Source organism: Cibotium barometz, chromosome 33 (genome assembly GCF_041138505.1).
Source record: "Cibotium barometz isolate CiBa-2024 chromosome 33, ASM4113850v1, whole genome shotgun sequence".
NCBI classification, from domain to species: Eukaryota; Viridiplantae; Streptophyta; class Polypodiopsida; order Cyatheales; family Cibotiaceae; genus Cibotium; species Cibotium barometz.
In genome coordinates, this window is record NC_141078.1 from 34,095,783 (window position 1) to 34,120,420 (window position 24,638).

The following is a 24,638-nucleotide window of genomic DNA, read 5'->3' on the forward strand; positions in this document are numbered from 1 at the left end:
GTTAAAACCCTAAGATCTCTCTAGATAATTGTTATGCATAAACATGCATAAATCAGGCATAAACTCAACCACCCACAACCACCCCCGAGCCCAAGGGATGCACACATGAATAATAAATGAAATACATCATACCTCTACCTTGATGTCCCATACCATCAAGAGGTATAACACAATCCAATAGCATGTAGCTATAGTGTGAAATGGTAGGTGAGTAGATATGGACCTCTACACAAGAGACCATAGCATAAGCCTCCAAGCCTCCCAGCTCCAAGCTCCCAAGCCTCCTTGAGTGTGCCCCATGCCCCTATTATATAGGAGGGCCCTCAAGTGACTCTTGACTTTCCATTTCTCATGTGTGATCCTTGGATGCCTGACCCTAATCTTAACCCTTAAGGTTAGTCCTAACCCATCCTCCACTAGAGCTTGTTCCCATGCTCCCATGCTCACAAGTCTAATGTGGGTTAGCCTCCTAGTATATGCATACATAATGTGTATATAGCATAGCACACATAATGTACATATAACATACTTCCGCTCTCTCAAAACATTGCACTCTTGCAATGAAAAGAAGGAGAACTGCGCTGAACCATCTCAACTGACTTCCAAGTCGAATCCTCAATTTCCCTATCTTTTCACCTAATTTTAACCTCAAGGATTAGTCAACTACAAAGTTTTCTTTCCTTGAATTCAAGTACCTTATCAGGTTCATGTGGAACATAGGATAAATAATCGACTTCAACGAGTTCTTGAGGAGTAACTGTGTTATCCTCACCTCCCAGTTTCCCTTTCAATCTTTCAATATGAAAGACTGGATGAACTCTAACAATTGGAGGTAGTTTTAGTTCATACACAACCGTGCCAATCCGATGTATAACTCGAAATGGACCACAATATCTAGGAGATAAATTCGAGCATTTTTCCATTGACAAAGTCTGAGAATCTTTAGGAACATTAAAATAAACCAACGCTCCTGGTTCAAAAGACCGAGATGAGCATCCCCTATTAGCATAATACGTGCCCTATCATGAGCACTCCTGATAGAATCCCGAGCTTCTCGATGAGCATTTCGTGCATATCTCACAAGAAATCCCTCGATGCATCAAGCTCGATGTCCTTAAGACCGACATCAATAGGTGCCCTAGGTTGATACCCATACATAAGTATGCACGAATTAAAAAATAATAGCCGTAAATTTAGAACTCTTATAGGCAAATTCCATCATTGGAAGATATTTTTTCCAATATGATGATTTTCTAGAGACATATGCACGAAGTATATACTCCGTTTGCCCATCAGATTGCGGATGATCAGAGCAATTCACATTCAAAGTAACTTCCTCATTGTAAAACATTCGGAATAAAGTAGGAAAACATGGCATTATAACAGCAGAAACCAGGGATTCATCAGCGCCCCGACATACCCACATCTGCATATGGAATAATCGACATCTTGAGTTACCCATATCAACATAGAGAGTCATCAACGTCTTAATGAGTTACATATGTCCATCCGTAAACCTATCAGGTTGATTGTGTAAATCACCTAAAGTACGGAACTAGAGAAAGAAATGCCAACAAAGGAAGAATCCAAATTTCCTTATCCGAACACAACAAGAAAAACTTGTTTGAACTGTAAAGAAAGAAATTTCAACAAGTGAAAATGCGGACGAGATTTTCCTCATCAAAACATGTAGGCTATAGATAAAAGAAGTTTATCTAAAGAATGCCTTCTAGTGAATTTAGAAAATAAGATTATCTTTGAATGTTGAGGTCAACATGCTAAGTGATACAAGCAAAGCAACAATCTTGAGCCCAAATTATCCCATAAGATAATATATGTGAGGGATCACTAGCGTCCCATACCACCATGATACCACCCATACATACCTTAACAATTTAAAACTCCCTAGTATGCCGTCTAGGAAATATGAATAAAATCCTGTATAAAAGGAATAAGATGGCCTTATCCAGACTGTCACATACTAAACCTGTCTCTATATACTTGAGACTACATCAAGAAATAACCCTTATCGAGTACATCATTAGAAAAGAATTTTGAATTATTGGCGCCTTTCTAATGATAACTACCCAAAACATAATAAAGTTAGGGTAGAAAAATAACTCACCTAGATACATAAGCAACTAGGTATCCAAGTTGGAATATATACAAGAGTATAAGAAATATACTCCAAAATTATGTGCAGGCAAATGCTACCTTCAAAGCACATGTAAATATTCAAAAGATCAAAAGATCCTTATAAAACCATGGATAAAAGCATAGAAGCTCCTTAAACCCATAAAAACCATAGTTGATCATAAAAATCAATGCATACCATCTAATGGACATAAATCATTCCAAAAGAAGCATTAAAATTGGTGGCCAACTCATCAATCTGGAGTATATAAACGTTGTGTTGTTCAAATAAAACTCCAAAGTAAGAAAGTGAAACACGTGTGTAGCACTCAATAAGAAAACCCTAGATATAAGTGATCTAGGTAGAACCTGATGAATCCATATAAAACTTGGAGAACATCCAATAAAAATCCACCAAAACATACCGATCAACTAACCCATGATAGAGTTTATCTTAGGCTTAATAAATTAAGCACAAACCACACTTAAACAAGTGTAAAATAAGTTATCATAGAAAAGTGTCAAAGGTGAAACACACTTTGAACGTAAATTATAGCCATCAAAAGAAATTAAGGAACATGTCCAAAAAGAATGGCTAAATAATGGTCAAAAATCATGAGTACATCGTTTAGAATTAATTCAAACATAAATATCCATTAATACGAGGTATAATTGTATTAATAATATGCGAATAACCCGCATCTATCTAATATCAGTGTTGCGTGACGAGTGGTGATCAATGCAAGGATGCAACACAAAGATACAAGCAGGAAAACAAGAGACTTGACATTCTTATTTAGGGCTCTTGTAAAGAGTTCCAAGTTGTAGATGAGTGTGGGAGTGGGCTTGAGAATAATCCCACATGGGAAGTTTTGGGAGTTTTAGAGTTTTAGTATAAAAAGTGGCTCATTTGAGAGCTTATGGACACATTGGGCTAAACTCATGTTTGAGCTCTCTTGAGACTAGCTCTCCCTCTTCTTCATAGAGGTGCAAGCTCTTCTCTCTCCCCATCTACATTATTGTATGAGCAATGTTCTTCTAATTCCATGCAATGATATGAGGTTTTTCTCTCTTCTCATTTCTATTCTTTAGTGTGCATGCTAGGGAAGTAAGAGCTTGAGAATGAAGTATGCTTTGAGCTTGTGTATGCATTAGCTTAGCTTTCTTCTTGTATTGAATGCATGAATGAGTGGGATGATGAGTGAATGAGTTATGGCAAGATTGAGCTTGTGTGTGTAAAGTCTATGTCAAGGTAGTAGTGTTCATAGCATTTTCTCCATTCGTGGATAAGCTTTTGTGCACTGGTACGGGTTGAATCCCTAGCTCCGAAAGAGATGCAAATCCCATTGGATTGAGCTACACACGGCTCATGCTACAAGTGAGAGAGTTTTCCGTCTCTCCATTGGCGCCGCTCTGCCGGGGATAAGACTCAAAACCGGTTGAGAAGCTTGCATTACTACCACTATTTCTTTTTGTTTTTAGGTTTAGGGTTAGCACGAGTGTGGAATCTCGGAGCTAGTGATTAGAAGAGAAAAAAGGTAGATTAGAAAGAGAAAGGAGGGGCCGGATAAGGTTGCAAATTTTCTTTTTGTTATAATTTTTTTTTAAAACACACAAAGAGACCATGCATTCTGACGGGTTGTAGCTCTCATGGAGCATTGCGGAATGCTATTGGGTGCGTTGCTAAGCTCTTCCATAGCTTATGCAAGCTCCATAGGCTCTCAAGTGTGAAGGCCGCTTAAGGAAGGTGGCGATAGCGAAGAGAGATAACTGCCACTATAAATGGCTAACCTGTTATAGATAGCCACTAGCCTTAGTTTTATTAATTTAGAACCTTAGCTCTCTTTATCTGCAGGCTATAGTAGCCAACGTAGAGAGCAAGAGGAGGTGGAGAACTAGCTGAAAAAAGAGAAGCGAGTGGGCTGTGTAGGTGAGGAGGCCGCTGCAGTGGCCAACGTAGGAAGCTAAGGCGGCTGCAGAGTAGAGGCGGTACTGGCTGTAGGCGAGGTGAAGGAGACGTGAAGCAAAAGAAGGCCGGCTGAAAGAAGAGAAAGCGGTGACATCTAAGGAGGCCACGCCGACGGGAGAAAAAGAAGGCCGGGCGGGGTGAAGGCCAAAGAGGCCCGGTGTGAAGGCGTCAACACAGTTGTGAAGGAGGGCGCTTGGGTGCGAAGTGGCCAAAGGTGGGGACAGCAGCAAAAGAGAGCGAGGAGGTGAAGTGGCTGAAGCCTAAGAGCTGAGGAGGCGAAGGGCTGGTCGAGCGTACGAAGAGCCAGGCGGGTGGTGAGGAGAGGCCGGCAGCAGCTGAGGAAGCGAAAAAGAAGGCGAAGTGTGTTGTTTATGGCGGTGAAGGAGAGCTGGCTGGACTGCTGTGCAGAGGCCCGGTGCGAAGCTAAGGCGATAAGGAGCCGAAGCTAAGGCGGCTGCAGCTGTAGCAGAAGAGAAGCGGTGGTGTCAGTTCACCCGCGGCGGCGGGCGGCGAAGGTGCAGAGAACGTGTGGTGGCGAAAAAGAAGGCGCACTGGCAGAAAGATAAGGTTAGTATTTTTTTTATTATTTTATTTTTTTTTATTTTTTATTAATTTTCATATTTTTTACATTTTAAAATAATAATAATAATAATAATAATAATAATAAAATAATAAAATAATAAAAATAAATAAAAATAATTTTTTAAAAAAAAGAGAAAAGAAAAGAAAAGAAAAAAAAATCCTGTAAATTATGTGTTTTATTTTGAGTCTCCATTTTTTGCATAATCTGTATTTTTTTTTAATTTTTGTAAATTTTTTTTGCATAATTAGTGTAATTTATTTTTTTTTTAAATTTTTATAATTTTATGCATAATTAGTATTTTTGTGTAATTAGTAAAAAAAATAAAAAAATAAAAAATAAAAAATAGATAGTTACACACATATTCATGTTAGTTGCATTTAGTGGTTAGGTAGGGTTTAAAAATATATATATATATATATATACATAAATATATATATATATATATATATAAACCTTAAAATTTGACCTTATGCACTTGCGGTCGGGACATCATATAGACACTGCCCATAGGGCCTAGGGCACCTTCTAGAGTACCTACGCAGGAAAGTGGGACCCAATCGGTAGAAAATTTGGCAGATATTGCTGAAACCTTTTTCGAATCCCAATCTGATACCCTTTCCAAAACAACTAGCTCATTGTTCATTAACAATCTAGGGCCGTCAAATAGTAATCCCTTAGCCCCAAATAGGACACCCACAAGATCTTTTAATCCATTTGAAGCCGACACCATGAGGTTACAACTCAATGTGAGACTTCAATATGTCTACACAAATGCTCAAGGAGCTAAGATCTTTAGGGATCCACAACAATGGTATCTTGTTAAGATCGCAGACTTTTTCTCTGAACTTGATAGAGCACCTCTAGTCAATGAACAGGGTAACATGTACATGGGTGGAGATGGTGTTCGCTACGAAGTCACCTATCATCCAAAGAATGTAGACAAATTAGGGGAGCTCTCTAAAAGCGAGTTCTTAGACTTATCAAAGCTTTCCAGAGCAAGGGAGTCTAGAGATGATTGGCTCATTGAGCCGGATATGCTTGGACCATCCAATGCCTAGTTCTCAAAGCCATCCATAGACGATTTACTTTTTGTAGATCAAAATTTGGAAAGGGATAGGAAAGGCAAGAGCAAAATGGATCAGGGGGCTGAGAACCAATGGGAGTTTGCACGACAAATTCCAGTGACAAAGGTCTTATAGGATGACCCACTTCAAGAGGTCTATAAGAACTCTTTAGAAGGATATTATGCAGCAACTAGATTACCAGAGCTAGAACTTCCTCTAGAACTTGTGGTGGTAGTCGAGAAGCTTGCAGAATACAAGAACCGAATGGTTGATAAATGGGCCAATGAATACCGAACCTTAGATTGGAAGGAGATTCGAGAGCTCACGTGGAAAGGACAACCATTATTCATGGAAGTGTTCTCAAACAAATACAGCTAAACCAGGGGAGACAGCCTTTCTTAGAGAAACTGCTGCTCCTCTCCCTAAGAGGGTTCACTAGTGAGGGACCCTCAACATCAAAGTGGACCACTGCAAGTAGCCCAACTCTAGCACCAAGATATTATCCTACACCAAAAGTACGACCACAGATCACACCACAACAACGTTTCTCTCACTATGACAATCGGAGGGTAGGAGAGCCAACTCGGCCTCCCATAAGTGCACCTCCTGAAATGTGGGTAATAAGATCTTTGGAGGGGGTTGGTGAGGCAGGTAATAGGGAACCCACACCAATTTGGGATGCATGTGGACCATCTTACCAAAGAGAGGAACAATTCCCACTAAGAGTGAGAGGCCGTAGGCCCTATGATGAGTATTCAAGGCAAGTAAGGCCATCAACTCTTCAGAAACTGGTAAAGAAGTACGAAGGGTCGGGAGATCCATATGACCATGTAGCAACATTTAGGCAAGCAGTTCGAGCTGCTGACAAGCATACTCAAATTGAAGGATTTGGGCTCACTCTTGAGGGAAAGGCCCTTGCTTGGTTTCAGGCACTAGAGGCTTCAGACAAATCTTCTTTACGAGTTTTGGAAGAGAGATTCATTGCTACTTTTTCCTTGATGGGGATTCAACATGACACGGTAGCAAACATCTACTCTTTCAAGCAAGGCGAGACTCAGAGTGTTAGAGATTGTATAAATAGGATGAAGCAGTACATTAATCGTTGCCCAGAAGATGAGAAGCCCACCCAGAGTCGATTAATTTCTCTCTTCTTAAAAGGACTAAAAAATTCAACACTGCATACACATCTCTATGCAAAGAAGCATACAAATTTCAATGAGTGTTGCCATGATGCTATGGATTTCACTGATAACTTCAAATTCCAAGATGGTACTGGCCCTGAGGTGAAACCTAGAGATCAGTGGGGTGGATGACCAAAGTTCAGGGTCTAGCGCGCTAGTAAATCCAGACCACATAGCTAACCTAGTACTAAGGAGATTGGAACAAACCTATTGCCCACCCATGTAGCCACAACAACAGCAGCACAACAGCAGCAGCGAATGAGGAGTGTACTACCTACAAGTCCTCATCTTTGTGGAGCATGTGGCGGTAACCATAAAACTAGAATGTAATACCTTTTCTCCTCTAGTCACAAACCAACCCACAAAGAAGTGGTGCCAGGCTTGTGCTTGGAACTTTACCCACACCACACAGGAATGTACTCGCATTGCAAGAATGAGACAGGAGTGTGAGCAGCAAAGGGGTGGAGTGACTCCACAAATGCATCAACAGTATACTAATTTTGAACGTAAGCCACCGATGGCACAAGAGCAAGCACGACCTATTCTTGGAGCTCAACCTCCTGCTCTTAGGACTGCTCCTATGAGGGTTGTTAATTATGACATTTCAAATATGTGTAGAGACTTGGTAAACCCAGGCTATGTGGAGGAGAAATATGCATCCTATTCATCCAAGGAAAATCTCTTTGAAAGTCCCGCATATCCAAGCCAAGCACTAGAGACTCAACCAGGGGAACAAAATTCTTTGATGTTGCTAGGCGGCTACCAACCTAGGACTCTAGGCCCCTCAGGTCAATGACAGCAAAGGAAAGTAGAAGCTAAACTAATGGGCCCCTGTTATGAGTGCGGAGAACCCCATTGGGCTCGTGATTGTCCACATCGCTCAAGGCAAGCAACTCGATCCAATATAACAGTACCATAGTTTCCACCAATTGAAAGATATTGTCTAGGGTGTTGTGTAGAACGCTTCCCAAAGGAATGTTTGCTGAAACCACATGAGGAAGGCACCTCTCAACCAAAGGTCTCACTCAACTTTGTAGGGGCAGTTCCATCGCCACCTTCATCAGAGAATGAGGATGTCGTGCCACTTAAAGTCATGACTAGATCACAGACATGAAATGCCGAAATGCAAACTGATGAGACACCTTGAACTAGGGATGCAAAGGCAAATCTAGTGGTGGACAAGACCCTACATTCCAATAGAAAAAGGACCACTAGGAGGAAAAAGAACCGCAACAAGCGAACTAAAAGTACATCCACTAGTTTTCAAGAAGTCTATAAACAAAACATGAGGGATCAAGCTTTTACATCCCAAGAAGTGCATGAGGAGCATCAACCTCAACCTGGGCCTAGTGCTAAACAAGATGAGGCTAGTACGACCGAGGATAGTTCTGGGGGTTTTGTTTTTGTGGATAAGGTGAACGAGACTCTAGATGCCATCATTGATGCTAATAGAAGTCGCATTGCAGCTTTATCTGAGCTACCCAAGAATCTTCAAGAATACCCAAACCCTCGTGAGGAGAAGATCAATCTAGCTGTACATTAGCAACTCATTAGGGAAGCTCAATCAATACTTGAGGGACCACCTCCACCTATCTCTCGGGGCCCAACCTCTCTTAAACCAACATTAGAAACCATACCAGAAGTGTCATCAAGTTGGAAAATGAAAAGTGAGCTCATCTCACAATCTCATAGAAGCGAGAAGTCTGCACCAATTGCCACCCCATTGAAAGAAGGTATTCTGCCACCACCTAGCCTTGTCTTCCCATGCAATGATGAAGTTATTGACGCCAATGAGGACATGGCAAATGAGATGTGGGCAGCAGTTCATGAGAAAGTTAATGAGAATATGTCCTCTATTATTTCACCTCCATTCTCTGAAGTGGATTTTACCAGGGGCACATAGCACAACTTTAGATGCCCAAGCATCCAGGAGGAAGTTCAAACAATTGTTTCTCCTAGAAGTAAGCATACAATGAAATCCTTACCGTCATATTTGGGAGAATATGAGAACTGTTCTCAAACCTTGAGGATACCCTCCATGCATAGAAGGTTGACAAAGGAGATGGATATGGGTATCGTGCAAGCTATTTTGTCAGCACCAGTGGCTTGTACCTTACCTTTGCTTGATTTGATAAAGCTTCGACCTGAGTTGTGGAATGATATTGCCACATGTTTGTCAAAGCAGGTATTGCTACAAAAGGGTCACCATCATTGTACTATACACCCTGAGACAAAGCATGTTATGCCAGTTCCTATCAACAAAGTAGGAAAATTTTGTGAGGACAATCAGGGAAATTCTACCCTCCCATTAGAAGTGCGAAAAGTAGCTTCAACTACAATACTTGATAGTGGTGCAGGAGTGGGAATTGTGACAAGGTCCATTTGGAAAAAGTGGGGCAAACTAGCTATTAGGAGTATCAGGATGCGCTTGCAGCTAGCAGATGGAAGCTTAGAACATCCCATTAGGCTGCTAGAGAACATATTGGTCACCACATGTGGGATTGAATATGAGCACACATTTGCAGTAGTGGATTTTGGAAAGCATCCAAACTATGAAGTGATATTAGGTAGACCATTCATGCGACAATTTCAAATGATTCAAGATTGAACACCATATTGGGAAATATGGAAATTTTCCATAAGTTTGGGACATGTGGTTAAAACTTTGAATTTGCCATAACTTGAACACCATTACTCCAAATTGTGCACTTTAAAGCTTAATAGATCCATCTTTTCAAGCGCTTTCCAATGATAGGTCACATGATAGGGTTTTGAGAAACTTATAGACATGTTAATCGGGTCCCACCTTTTTAGTATTACAAAAATGGGACTTGGGAGATTCCCAAACTCACGAATATGGTGTTATTGGGGATACAATTATTTGTACCTCCAACATGATTCTGTCATCACAAGGGTTAACCTAAAGAATCACTCATATCGTGATGTAACAAGGTCTCCAATAGATGAGTTTGATTCTGCTTTATCTGAGGGCTCAAGAGTTACATTGTCAGATGGGCGAGAAGATCTGTGGATGTGTGGAGCCTCATGTAGGGATTTCAACACTGAGAGACTTAAGGGTAATCGTAGTGTATCAGATGAGGCATACATTCCACAACCCTTCCCTAAGCACTTAATTGATCCACTAGAATGGAGTCATGTCTTTGCAACATTATCGACATGTGCTTTACCTAAGCCAATTCAATTTTGTGACTCAGATGGATATGACATTATTCCTATACGAATGGTACAACCACGTGACCTTCTAGATGTTTTGTACCATGGGGATGCATCCACAACAGCATTGCATGTAGAGGAAGTCTCAGTGGTGGAGGATTTAACACTCGAATCTGCTAATGATACTGATAAGGAAGATGGATGGGACTCTGATTTTGATAATGATGTGATAATCCCTGAGGAAGAGTTAGGAAAGGCACGCCTGCTCTTGAGAGGAAGGGAGGTTCAAGTAGAGATCCCTCGAAGCCGACCTAAACGTAAATGTTGTAAGAGCCATAAGAGAATCCGTAAACAAGATGAGAGGGAATGACGTGAGAGACTACAAAAAGAAAAGGAGGAGTTTAGGAATGAACACTCTCGACCACCACCTCACTTCTCAGGAAAGAATGGATATCTATACTATGTCCAAGCACAAGATAGTATCAAAGACCAAGTAAAACGATCAGATGGATTCCAACCAGGAGAAAAGCTAAAAATTGTTAGCAAAAATTGCAAAAAAACGAAGAAACCAAAACCAAAACTCAAGTGTCAAACCGATTCAAAAGAGAGTGTCCGAAGTGCAAAGATAACGGTTGAACAAAAAAATATGATGCAAGATTGCAAAGGAGAGCTCAAAACCGCATGGTCTTCAATGAGTGACGACTCAAGTGGACAAGAATAAGGTCTCAATGTTCCCCCCAACTTCACACAGTACACTCTTCAAGATCAGAAGATTGTTCTTCAACAGCCCATGCGACAAAAGCCAAGCATGCCAGGGGTTTCATATGATGGTCCAGAAGATGCAAAAAAAATTGATAACGCTAAGCCAGGAGAAGAGCCTCGCTATGTGTGGATTGTCACAGACTTGTCCTTAGATGAGGAGAAGTTATTAATTCAAACAAAAAAGGAATATCACGATGTTTTTGCTTGGAGTTATAAATACCTCAAAGGAGTTGATCCAAGCATATGTTAGCATACAATTCCATTGCGAGAGGATGCAAAGCCTTCCAAGCAACGTCCTTATACCTACAATGAGAATTTTGCACGAAAGATAAAAGAAGAAATAGACAAGATCTTAGAGGCAGAATTTATCTATGAGATTGAACACACTGAATGGGTCTTCCCTATTATAGTGGTGCCTAAGAAAAATGAAAAACTTCGAGTATGTGTAAACCTCAAGAAGGTAAATGCAGCTACTGTACGTGATCATTATCCACTTCTAATCACGGATCATGTTCTGGAACAAGTTGCAGGGAAAAAGGCATATAGTTTCTTGGATGGATTCTCCGGTTACAATCAAGTGTCAATTGATCCAAAGGATCAACACAAGACCGCCTTTGCTACTGAAGATGGCATCTTTGCCTATCGTGTTATGCCATTTGGTCTAACAAATGCACCAGCAACCTTTCAGCGGGGTTAATGAGTCATGTATTCAAGGAGTACCTTAGGCAATTTCTTGAGATCTTCATGGATGATTTATGTGTTCACTCACAAGAGCGTGATGATCATATAGAACACCTCAGACGTGTTTCAAAAGTGTCAAATTTATCGTATATGCTTGACTCCTAACAAGTGCAAATTCATGGTAAGACAAGGGAAATTTTTTGGCCATATTGTTTCTCGCAATGGGATTTCAACAGATATGGATAAAATTGATGTCATTGTCTCATTACCTCGGCCTATCAACCCTAAAGGGGTACAAATATTCATGGGACATTGTGGCTATTATCGTCGATTCATCTACATGTACGCTATCCTCGCCAGACCATTATATGCTCTTCTTGTAAAGTTTAATTGGACTGATGAGTGTGAGGAATCCTTTGAAAAGTTAAAGTAAGCGTTAGTGACTGCACCCATCTTACAGGCACCAGATTGGAACCAAATCTTTCATGTCCATATTGATGCTTCAAACTTTGTAATTGGATGTATTTTGGCTCAATCGGGAGAACATAATAAGGATTTCCCAATCTCATATGCTAGTCGACAGTTGAACAATGCTGAGAAGAATTATACCACAACAGAAAGAGAAGGTTTGTCCATGATATATGCCGTGAAAAAGTTTTGCCATTACCTTTTGGCAAACAAATTCATATTTTTTGTGGACCATCAAAAGCATTGCTATACTTGGTGAATAAGCCTTGTGCAACTAGAAGGATTGTGAGGTGGTTTGTCATCCTTCTTGAGTTTGATTTTAAAGTGGCAGTTCGAAAAGGAACAACTCATCTTAGGGCAGATCATTTGTCTCGAATCACCTCTGGCGAAGCTCCTGTGGGTGTGGATGATATGTTAGATTCAACACTTTTCCTTGTAGAGACAGCTCCTAAATGGTCTGAATCCATCTTAGAAATTTTGACAAGTGGGCAGATACAACTAGCGGGTCCTAATGTGGACCTATGGCGACCATTCAAGTTAATCTCAGGGAGATTATATCGTCAGGGTAATGATGGAGTGTTGCGGCTTATACCTAACCCTGACCAATATGAGGAGATCTTGGAATGGGCACATGCGGGTATCAGTGGAATCCATGCATCAGCTACTACTTGTGTGCGACGTATATCTCAGGATGGGCAATGGTGGCCTACCATGCATGCGGATGTTGAAAAATTTGTTCGTAATTGTGCTTCATGTCAAATTCAACAGCCAATTCATAATGTCACATTATTCCAAATTTCAACTACACCAAGTGGGAGTAAGTATATTGTGGACTATCTTTAGCATGGTCATACTGATCAAAAAATTCCTAAACATCAAAAGCGTGCTATTGAAGTTGAAGTGGCTAACTATCTGCTGATAGAGAACCAACTCTACAAGAGGGGCAAGGATGGTAACTTATGCATGTGTGTATGTGAAGCTGACTACTTGAAAATCTTGACGCATTCACATGCAGGTGTTGGGGGTGGACACTTTTCGGGCAATACCACAGCTAAGTTGATTAGGTGGTCTGGGCTTTGGTGGCCAACCTTACAAATGGATGCCGAAGAATATGTAAAACATTGTGACGATTATCAAAGGACCAAACCTCCCATCACAGATAATATGCCATTGCGGCCTATGTTAAGCACACATGCTTTTGCAAAATGGGGTATTGATTTCGTCGGTCCCATTAAACCTCCAGCTCGTCACACGCATGCCGAATATATTATAGTCGCAACTGACTATTTGACCAAATGGGTAGAGACAAAGGCTACAGTTAAAAATGATGCCAGAACCATAGCTAAGTTCTTGTATGAGTACGTGTTTACACGCTATGGCTTACCAATTGAAATCGTTAGTGATCAAGGTGTGCACTTTGTGAATGAGGTCATAGAGTTTTTGCTTCAAGAATTTATGGTAATTCACAAGCGTTCTACACCCTATCATCCCCAGACCAATGGACAAGCTGAGAGTACTAACAAGATTCTCTGCACAGCACTCACAAAGATTGTTGAGGGACATAGGACTGATTGGGAGTAAAAGTTGCACTTAGTTCTTTGGGCATATAGGATAGCCTATAAAACATCTGTGGACACAACCCCATTTGAGCTTGCTTTTGGGCTAGATGCAATTCTTCCCATTGAATTTCTTGTACCTACTCTATGAGTTGCTAAACAATTGGATTGGACTGGTCATGAGTTTTCACAATGCATTGATGAATTGGAAAAGCTTGATGAGACCCGCTTATTGGCGGTAATGGGGCTGCTTATTGGCGGTAATGGGGCCGCTTATTGGCAGTAATGGGGCCGCTTATTGGCGGTAATGGGGATGTATGCCGAGAAGAGGAGACAAAAGCAATGGTATGATAGAAATGTAACAACTAGCCGTTTCAAAAAAGGGGACCTTGTGCTCTTGTACACACTTAAGAAGCATAAGAGAAAGCTCAAGAAACGTGGCCTAGGACCGTTTGTGATTAATAAGCTTACTCCAAGTGGTGCAGTGCATTTAGAGACACTCGAAGGTGAGCAAATGCCTAACTTCATTAATGGAAGTCGTCTCAAAAAATATAATGAACCATTAACTGAAGCCATGCTTCAACAAATGCATGCTGCACACACACAGAAAGAAGCACATGACCTACTTAAACGTCAGGCTCAAGAAGAGGCTAAAGCTAGAGTTGCAAAAGCCAAGGAGCGTCGCAAGGCTTCTATGATGGCCTTACAGTTAGCTACTGATGAACAATATGTCGATCCTTTCAATATTCAAGTGTGTCTTCATCTTCATGAGACTACCTACTTTGTCTCTGCCTTAATTGACTCTTGTGCAGATTATAATGTTCTCTCGTTTGACACATGGATAGCCTTGGGAGGACAACCAACACTTGTGCACATTCCTATTGACTTACGAAGCTTCTCAGGTGAAGATAACCCTATAGAGGGAAAATGTATCATTATGATGTCCATTCAGGATCACCAGATGTCAGTTCCCTTTTATGTGGCAAGTAAGTCCAAGGCCGTGGTAGAGGCTGTTCTCGGTCGATCATGGTTAAGTGCTACCAATTGTTCATTAGATTGGAAGAATAGACAATACAAATTGCAAATTGATTCTGATTGCATATTGGGATCTGCTACTCCACGAGCTTTATCATGTCAAAAGGGTGGTGTTTCTACCTTACACAACCCACTTTCAAAAACTGCTCTTGAAGCTCCAACACAAATGATGTGGATAATCGATGAGTCCTCAAGTGAGGGCCATGGCTGGCATGTTCCAACTACTCTAGTCACTACTCAAAGAAGGCCAGGCAAGAAGGAATTATCAATTTGGCTACCCAAAGATGCATACAAACTTGTACCATCTAGCCTAGTTGCTAAGCCTCCTAAAAAGAACATTTTTTCCAAGCCTAAACCTCACATTGTTACTCGTTGGGTCCCAAAGCATGTTCTTAAAGCACAAGGCTATTATGAGGGTGCAATAGCACTTTGGCTTCCCAAATGCCATGGTTTACTAGAGGTAAAAGAGTGTATCAATAAGATTCCAAAAGCCAACCTTGGTTTTCTATATCAGTGGGTGCAAAGGAAATCAACACAACCTCTTCAAGAAGGTAGGATACGTGGTTGTGATAGCACCTACAAATCTCCTTGTGTTGACCTTCCCAAAACATGTATTGAATCACCAGTTGTCCCAATTTCTCCTTGTTACACAATTCCACCATCAACTTGTGTACCTAAGACAAATCTAACTTTACATGAGTCTCCTTTGAGCATAGATTCTAGCACTTCAATGCCTAAATCCTCTTATCTTGCTCAAATTCCTCGACAATTGCTAATCTTCCCACCTCTTAAGGACATACCCAAAAAAAGATAAGTTTGGTAGATCAGTGTTTGAATAGTCTCACATTTACTAATGTGGTTCCTTATGCCTTTAGAGGATTGTGTTCTTTTTGAGATGATCTTATCTACAATGTTTTTGATTGGGATTGTAATGATGGATATGAGTATAAAATTTGAAGTTTCTAAATTTCATAGTTCTATGACCAGATACCTCCTGATGGATACTTGGCAAGATACATGCCCACCACGCATTGACCCGGATAGTACTCAACCTGAACATCGCGAGGGTTATAGTGCTCCTCCTTTTCAAACTCATTCTAGGTACTTTTATGCTCCCTTAGGTGAAAATTGCTGTGGGCATCACTTTGTCACTTTATTCTATCAACAGCATCACCCATTTCTACATTGTCAAAGAGTGTGCACGACTCGTATTAGGAGAAGCTTCACACATTTGTTGGCTATGCCACTCTTACTTTTGACGATATGGCACGGGCTTAATGAAACAAATCGTGGAAATTACACCCCAATGCCATAACCTTATTAATGTGAGAGTACCAGAACGAGGACCAAATCAACGTAGATTACCTGAGGAGGTTCAAGCACAACAATGGAGGGATACATGCATACATGATTTGCAACCACCTATCTTGCAAGCCCTCCTCCCCCCAGCCTCAACATGTCAATTTTGGATCACTATGAGTACCTATATTGAGCAGTTCCAAAATCGAAATTGTCTGCTTAACCTTCCCATAGAGCCAATGCTATATTTTAGCGAGGAAGCACTCCTTCCTCTACCACCTTCTCCAGAGGTCGGTTTTTATACAGGGTTGTCCTTGCATCCTGAAGTGATTGATACCATCGTTCCAACATAAGTGGACACGGATCCACCACCAGTACAAGGGTAAACTTATCAACTCCACAATAAGATCAACAAGCCAGGGCACTTTTCTCCCACTGGGTTTTTTCCCTCGGCTATATTCGGTGATTGGCACCAATAACAAATTTTATTCCTTTCTTTTCTTTTCTTGTTTGTTAATAAACATTTTGCAGAGATCTCAGCTAAACAAGAGCATACAAACACGCCCCAATAGTCCACCTACCGTGCACACAAATTAGGAAGGGGGGAGACATGCAATGCCTACAAAGAGCAAAGAGAAGCAATCAGCACAACATCAGTAATGCATCAATGCAAACACACAACATCAACAAGCACTACAACAGGTGTATTCAAATCATAATCTTTTGTTCTTTATGTGCTTTTAACTTTTGGATATATTGTTTGCATGTTCACACACAGTTGGCTGGTTTAAGTTTTAAATTAGTTGTTAAAATGTGGTGAGTGATTTCTAGATTCTGAGAGGACTTAGTAGAAGGTATTTCTATTTGAAGATAGTGTAGGATATATACCAACGGAGTATGCCAAGTTCTTATGCTCTCGAAGTATATTAGTTATCCCTAGTAGTAGCTACCTCTTAGGTATGGGCTAGGTGCTAGGATTAATAAAAAATTTACGAAAATCATGCCCTAAAAAAATATATACAAGTGAATCGAGACATGACGTGTCTACAGCCATGTGGAATGCTTGGTAGGACCTTGGGTTGTCTTAGCACCTTGGGGCCGATGCCTTGGTTTCCATGGGGTGAACACTGACATCTAAAAGGATAAGAAAGACCTTCAAGGACTCTATCACCTTGATGGATGTTGGTAGGACTCTGGGGTACATTATGGGCCCTCGAGACCGATGCCCTCATCTTCATGGAGTACTCCTTATGTCAAAAAGAAAGAAAAGGGTCTGTCGCCCTTGAGATACTTAGCGGCCTTTAGATTCTCTTGGTGGAGGTCTCTTGGCCATTGCTTGGGTCTCATTGGGATGGAACCTTCCTCTTTATTCATCTTTTACACACACGCAAAAAAAAAAAGAAAAAAAAAGAAAGGTCCAATCACCAATGCTCATATTTAGGAGTCGGGTTGCCACTTAGGAATAACTTAAACACTTGTAGGACATTGAGACTGCGGTCATAACCTACGGTGTACAAGCACACTTACCTTTGCATAGCACTATCTACCACTTAGTCTCACTTTGACTAGTCTTTACTCACCTCTTTTAGCACTCTTTAAAACTCTAATCAGCCTTTCACTAGTATGCTCACGTGTGAGATTGTCATTGCTGTTTTTTTTTCAATAAAAGGCTTTACTTGTATCCATTGTTTTTTGCAGCTTTTGCTTCTACTGCGCTCGAGGACGTGTGCAAAATAGGAAGGGGGGAGTGTTACGTGATGAGTGGTGATCAATGCAAGGATGCAACACAAAGATGCAAGCAGGAAAACAAGAGACTTGACATTCTTATTTAGGGCTCTTGTAAAGAGTTCCAAGTTGTAGATGAGTGTGGGAGTGGGCTTGAGAATAATCCCACATGGGAAGTTTTGGGAGTTTTAGAGTTTTAGTATAAAAAGTGGCTCATTTGAGAGCTTATGGACACATTGGGCTAAACTCATGTTTGAGCTCTCTTGAGACTAGCTCTTCCTCTTCTTCATAGAGGTGCAAGCTCTTCTCTCTCCCCATCTACATTATTGTATAAGCAATGTTCTTCTAATTCCATGCAATGATATGAGGTTTTTCTCTCTTCTCATTTCTATTCTTTAGTGTGCATGCTAGGGAAGTAAGAGCTTGAGAATGAAGTATGCTTTGAGCTTGTGTATGCATTAGCTTAGCTTTCTTCTTGTATTGGATGCATGAATGAGTGGGATTATGAGTGAATGAGTTATGGCAAGATTGAGCTTGTGTGTGTAAAGTCTATGTCAAGGTAGTAGTGTTCATAGCATTTTCTCCATTCGTGGATAAGCTTTTGTGCACCGGTACGGGTTGAATCCTTAGCTCCAAATCCCATTGGATTGAGCTACACACGGATCATACTACTCATGCTACAAGTGAGAGAGTTTTCTGTCTCTCCAGTGAGCACGAGAAAACGTACTTCAACATTAAATAACCCTCGAAAATATTAAATTCTCGAGAAAAAGAATTATCATGATTTTTTTGTGAATTCCCTTATTTTATAGGGCCTCAAAATATGATAATTTTGAATTCCACCAAACCTATCTTATGGCATTCCAAACCTATATTTTTTCAAAAAAAAATTAGCAATTTAATTTGCCAAAATACCATTGATATTTTAAAAATATCAATTTTTAGAATTTCTATAAATAATATCTAGAATATTCCTAATTTTTCTCGAGAATCCCATCGTTCACGAAATTTCCAATTCCGCCCGACAATTCTCAAATCCAATGAAAATTTATAATTTTAATGGATTTTTTTAATTTTCTTTCAAAAAATATATTTTTAATGGAATTTGAATGGTCACGGGCGTCCGAATGGACACACCACATGCCAAACACCAACCCCACATTTTCTCAAAATTTAAAATAACCTTTGTCTAATTTTCCACTAATTTTCAAGAATTTTTTAAAATTTTTTAAATTACTCCGAACGCATTTAGAATACGAACGGTCAAAAAACTTTGGAATTCCAATGGTTTTCTCGGAATACGGAAAGCCAAAAGTTTTGGGAAAATGAAAAGACAAAAAAATCGGAATGTGAAAGGTCAAAGGTTTCCAGAATACGGAAGGTCAAAAGTTTTTCTGGAATTCGGAAAGCCAAAAGGTTTTGGGAAAATGGAAAGCCAAAGGTTTTCCGGAAGATGAAAAGCCAAAAATTTTCACTAAGAAATTTCCAGGAATTTTTCAGAGATTTTTTTATCTCAAATTCCAATTTTTCTGAATTTTTCAAGCATTTTCTAAGCTTTTTTTGAATAAATTCAAAAGCTTCTTTTTTTTGAAATAAAAAACTCATTTTTTTTAAAAAATGAAAAAAATAAGCTTTAATTAGCTTATATCCATTTTGATTTTTTCTAAGGGGGGCGTTTTTTTTTCGCCCGGCTGCAACGCGCAGCCCCCCCCCCCTCCTGTGCGCAGAAAAACTAAGAGGGAGGGAGAGAAACTCCCTCCTCTCCTTCTTCTCCCTTCTTTCCTCTCCCTCTTCTTCCTTCCATTCTCTTTCCTCCTCCCTTCTCTGTTAATCATAGATTAACTTAATCCTTTGATTAACTTTTTAATTAACATATCTTAATCATAATTATCATTAATTATGATTAATGTTAAAAAAAATCATTTTAAAGAGATTTTTCACCCGAAAAAGAGAGAAAAATCAGATTTGAGAGGCGGAGAGAACCCCACGCACACAGGAGAGCAATTCATGCATCAACACGCTGTCCCCTACTGAATTTCAGTAGAAATTGACAGAAATTTGATCGCATTCTCGCGGAAAAAACCTGCAAAAATATATAAAAATACATTTTTTATCATAAAAATGCTCAAAAAATTCCTAAAAGATTAGAAACAAATTTCTAAAAATTCTAGAAATTCAGGGAATCCATTCTACAAAAACATCCACCATAAACTCTATGGTATTTTTGTAAAAAATTCCATTAATTCTTGATTTTAACCATAAAAAATAGGAAAAAATAGCATTAACTCACGGTATTCCCCCGCAACGTCAATTTGTCCATTGAATTGAAGTAACACATGTTCCAATCACCATATCAATGATCCACATGAAATTAATCAACACAAATCAACAAAATAACCTTTTTTTAGTAAATATTAAAATTTACTTAAAAAAATCAACAATAATTAACTAGAGATTGCTGTGATACCACTGTTAAAACCCTAAGATCTCTCTAGATAATTGTTATGCATAAACATGCATAAATCAGGCATAAACTCAACCACCCAACCACCCCTGAGCCCAAGGGATGGACACATGAATAATAAATGAAATACATCATACCTCTACCTTGATGTCCCATACCATCAAGAGGTATAACACAATCCAATAGCATGTAACTATAGTGTGAAATGGTAGGTGAGTAGATATGGACCTCTACACAAGAGACCATAGCATAAGCCTCCAAGCCTCCCAGCTTCAAGCCCCCTAGTCCCCTTGAGTGTGCCCCATGCCCCTATTATATAGGAGGACCCTCAAGTGACTCTTGACTTTCCATTTCTCATGTGTGACCCTTGGATGCCTGATCCTAACCTTAATCCTTAAGGTTAGTCCTAACCCATGCTCCACTAGAGCTTGTTCCCATGCTCCCATGCTCACAAGCCTAATGTGGGTTAGCCTCCTAGTATATGCACACATAATGTGTATATAACATAGCAAACATAATGTACATATAACACGTACCTACTTTCATGGATTGGTTATACACCCGTATGCAACGTGCGGTTAGTGATCATGAGCCAATCTCTAGAGAACAAAGAGAGTTTATGATCGGGTGTGAAAAACAAGTAACTTGTTTGGTTTTGAAAACTCTGAACTAAACAAATGAATCTCAATTTTTTTTTAATAATTTATGTTTTGGTGTAGGCTCGAATGTATACCAACATGTGGGCTTATGGACAACATCTTCAGATAAAATCTATTGACGACTTACGTCTAACTCAGGATTCTTGCGTTGTTGCCTCTTTTAAGCAATTATCACGTGCAAGTTCAAGAGATACAAATCTTATCGACAGTGAACTTGGCTACGTGGGAGCCATAGTCGGCATTTATGAAGTATCATATCGTATCTTCAAGCAGGTAAATGAGATCTCTCTTCATGCAACAATAACATGTAGATTTCTTAAAGCTAAACATAATTCTAAAGTTTTGATTCGTGTATTTTGACAGGTGGTTTTGAAGGTGGATTGGTTCCGTGCCCGGGTATAAAGGCAATAATGCCACAATGAAAAGAGAACCTTTCGAATTTTGGTCCGTCGACTCCTCGAAGTTATTGCGTGCAACAAAAGAGCCTTACATTCTGCCAACTCATGTTGAACAAGCATTCTTTTACAAGAATACAGATGCTCATCCATGGTGGCAAGTTGTGCATGTCCAACCTAGAGGTCAACACTTGTTTGATAGCATTGACTCTGAGACAGCGGATCAGGATGATTTGATTACATCCTGGAATCTAGACAAATCGACCTCAGAGAGGTGTAGAATTCTTCTATCCGTCGATCATGATGACATTGTAGGTGATGAGAACGACAACGATCCTGACACTACAGACATCGAAGAGGAGGAAACAATAGATGTCGAGCCTACGGAGGAAATGAACGTGTACACAAATTTAACTATGGAGGAGTTCGAAGAAGTCAACAAGGATAATGAAGATGAAATTTTATTGACGGTTTATCTCAGAGATGATGATGAGGACCAATAGTCTTACATATCAACTCACGGATCAGCCTATGTTCGATAAGATTTAATCTCAAAATCATTCATTGTGAAGTCTTGTTTTCTTTTCTTTTTTTTTACTTACTAACAAGGGTGGGTGGTGGGGAGTCTCGTGGTGATAGCCTCATATGGCTAGTGTCGGGGTTCGATTCCCCTCAGACTCGTTTTTCTTACTCTAGTTGTGTACAGGCTTCTATCTCGTGTTTCAACCCCAGTATCAGCATCTCAACCTTCAGTACCCGCAATCAAGAAAGGTTCCCTGGATCAACTTGGCCTAGCAGTAGACCATCGAAGCCAGCAGTCTTCTAGCATTTTGTGGCAGTAGTTCCAGCAACATCCTAAGTGACTACCCACAGTACCCTTAACTACAACACACCCCATGCTGCCCATTGGTATCAGAGCTCTCTGGTGGTAAATTTTTGGTCTCATAGGTCATCTTGGCCTTTTGAAGACATAAATATAGCATTTCATTTTGTTTCATTTCTCTCTCTCTACTTACCGTGCATTGTCGCGTCGATGACTCAGGAGTTTACACATTTGTTTCAGCAACAACTTCCGACTCCATCCTGCCCCAAACTCTGTCTCCAGTGTGTTGATGACATATTTCTTGTCATCCTCGAGTTGATCGCTACATTGCAAAATAAAGTCAGTTAGTAATTCAAATAAAAAACTGTAATTCATATTCTTTATGTTAAATAATACTTACTGCCATGGTATATGAACTCGCTGTAGATATGACATGCAAAGATCTCTCATCTTTTGTCTGAAGCTGATGCCAGCTCCGACCTGAAGGATACCCTCATCAGGTGTGATGTCGCATGTGACACCCAAAGTCCTAGTGCACGTGCGCAACCGCACTGGTGGGGGCACTGGTGGTGTGGTACTCTGCCGCCGTTGATGCCTACGTGCAATACAAACATACAATATATTGAGATGTGAGTTCGTAAAAAATACTTGATATTTAATCCGTAATCGCTATAAAAGATATACCTGCGGGACGAACGGCCACTACCCTGTGAATCAGGTGTCACCTGAGTACTAGGAGGTACATCAGGAGTAAGCCGTTGACTCTCGTGATGTGATGTAATTGGGATAGGAGTCCTAAGCAAACAAAGACATCAAAAGGATATATATATTAAGAATTCTATATGTAAAAAATGGATGACATTACTATTTTATCAATCAAGAAGCCTACCGATGCGCAGCAGTATGTGCATGCCAAGACGTCTCCACTCCTGCATGTGGCTGGGAGGATGTACCCTCTCCAGGTCGTACGGGCATACTGAATCTCCCACGAATCTCAATCGCGCCGTCTAAATCCGCATCATCTATCTCCAGATAATCTGTCATGGCCTCTGACAGTGTATCTCCAAAAAGTCCAGTGCCTCATAGCAAATACTTGATGATCGCCAACTTCACTTTACGACCGTGGTCACTCATCGTATCTATATATTTAAAACAACTATATGTCAGACTAGAGATACATTGTTAAATACCTAGACTTTATGACGCACACAAACAAAATCCTCGCTCCCTCGCTCTCAACACCAGATTGGCCCCCTCGAAGTCCGGCGCCCCTTGCGGTATTTATTTCTTCGTTAAGAGATTGAAAATAGAAAGCGGGAGTGCAATTGGGCACTCCATTTGAGTCCCAAATAGTGAATTTCAGCTTGCTGTATTTTCTGTACAAACCTGTTTTCAGCTCTGTACAACCACCACACTGTCCTGGTAGGCCCTAGCAAGGTCCCTCTACAATCTGGCATCAACTGGGCCTTGGAACAGCCCCTGAACAGTCCAAAAACAGCACTGATTTAGTGCTGAATTGGACAGCTGCGTGGTGAGGTAACTACCCTCACCTGTTCCTGTTTTGGAGCAGCAGCTGCTCCTGTTCCTGTCAAAGGAGGCTCTTGCCTCAGCCAAAAAGCATATTCTACACACAGCTGTACATAATTCATGAGAGTAGCCCACTAGAGGGGCATTACCATAGCTGAATATAGGTTAAGAGAGGCTGTGGTGGGGAGCAAGCTCAACCCTCAATGCATAGAGAATAGGGAAGGGGAAGCTCCAACAGCTCTTAACCTGCAACAATCCACCTGAAAAACCATAAAAATGAGCCCAGGGGGAAGATAATTGAGCGCCCATGGAAAACAATTGCAGCAAAGTACACCACTTGAGTTGGTTGGAGGACCCAGTAGCTGTCCGACTGCTCAAACATCAGTCGTGGAGTGTCTCACTCTGCTGGCCGACTGGATGTATGGAGTCGTGGGCCTCATGTGCTGCTGGTCGATTGTTGCTACAATCGTGGAGGGCCTTTTCAGTAGGCCGATTGCCCATCTAGGGGCATATAAATAGGCCCCTAGTCCCATACCACTCAGTGTATCATATCGGGATCTTCTTGTGTATATCAGAGTAGAGTTACACGCCTACATCTCTCTCTCTCTTGTGCTATTTTTCTACATGCGTTTTTTGCTCTTGTGTTCCCAGATCTGGTCATCATCTCCGCTGCGTATTCTGACAACAACCTGGGGACACAGAGGGAACTGTCAGCGGGTTTTGTGGCTCGGCACTATCAGCTCCTCATAAAGCAAGGTGTACATATCACGCTCATTCCGTGGGATCTCTCGGATGAACCTCTCCCTCCTGTGATGTCGATCTTATCCACATTCACCTGCGAAGGCTCCGGATGTCGGGCATTCCTCTCAAGGAGCTGGAGGTTGCAATGACAAAACACCAACCGCTCTAGCTGAGCGGTACTCAGTCTATTCCTCTTCTTTGTATGGAAGAGGGCCCAAGTGCTCCAATTCCTCTCACATGGACCCAAACTGCAATCCTATGAGAGCACTCAAATGGCGATGCGTTTCTGTTATTGAAATGCACATACAATTAGAAATTAGAACTAAGTGGAAACAAGAAAGATGCACATTGTACAGTGTACTATGTAAACTATAATTAAGGGTAGTGAATTACCAGCGT

At 40.6% G+C, this 24,638-nt stretch overlaps 1 protein-coding gene across 1 annotated transcript in view; it reads right to left on the minus strand.

The window, feature by feature from the left end:
* Positions 1 to 23,105, minus strand: part of LOC147619507 (uncharacterized) — a 34,123-nt gene extending 11,018 nt beyond the window's left edge. Inside the window, exons 1-4 of the mRNA XM_086773456.1 lie at positions 22,861 to 23,105; positions 22,656 to 22,766; positions 22,372 to 22,566; positions 22,165 to 22,293 (exon numbers count right to left, since the gene is read on the minus strand). Of these exons, the coding sequence (XP_086629582.1) occupies positions 22,165 to 22,293; positions 22,372 to 22,566; positions 22,656 to 22,766; positions 22,861 to 23,015 (590 nt within the window). The 5' untranslated portion in view covers positions 23,016 to 23,105. The remainder of the gene's footprint in view (positions 1 to 22,164; positions 22,294 to 22,371; positions 22,567 to 22,655; positions 22,767 to 22,860) is intronic.
* Positions 23,106 to 24,638: the final 1,533 nt, after the last annotated feature.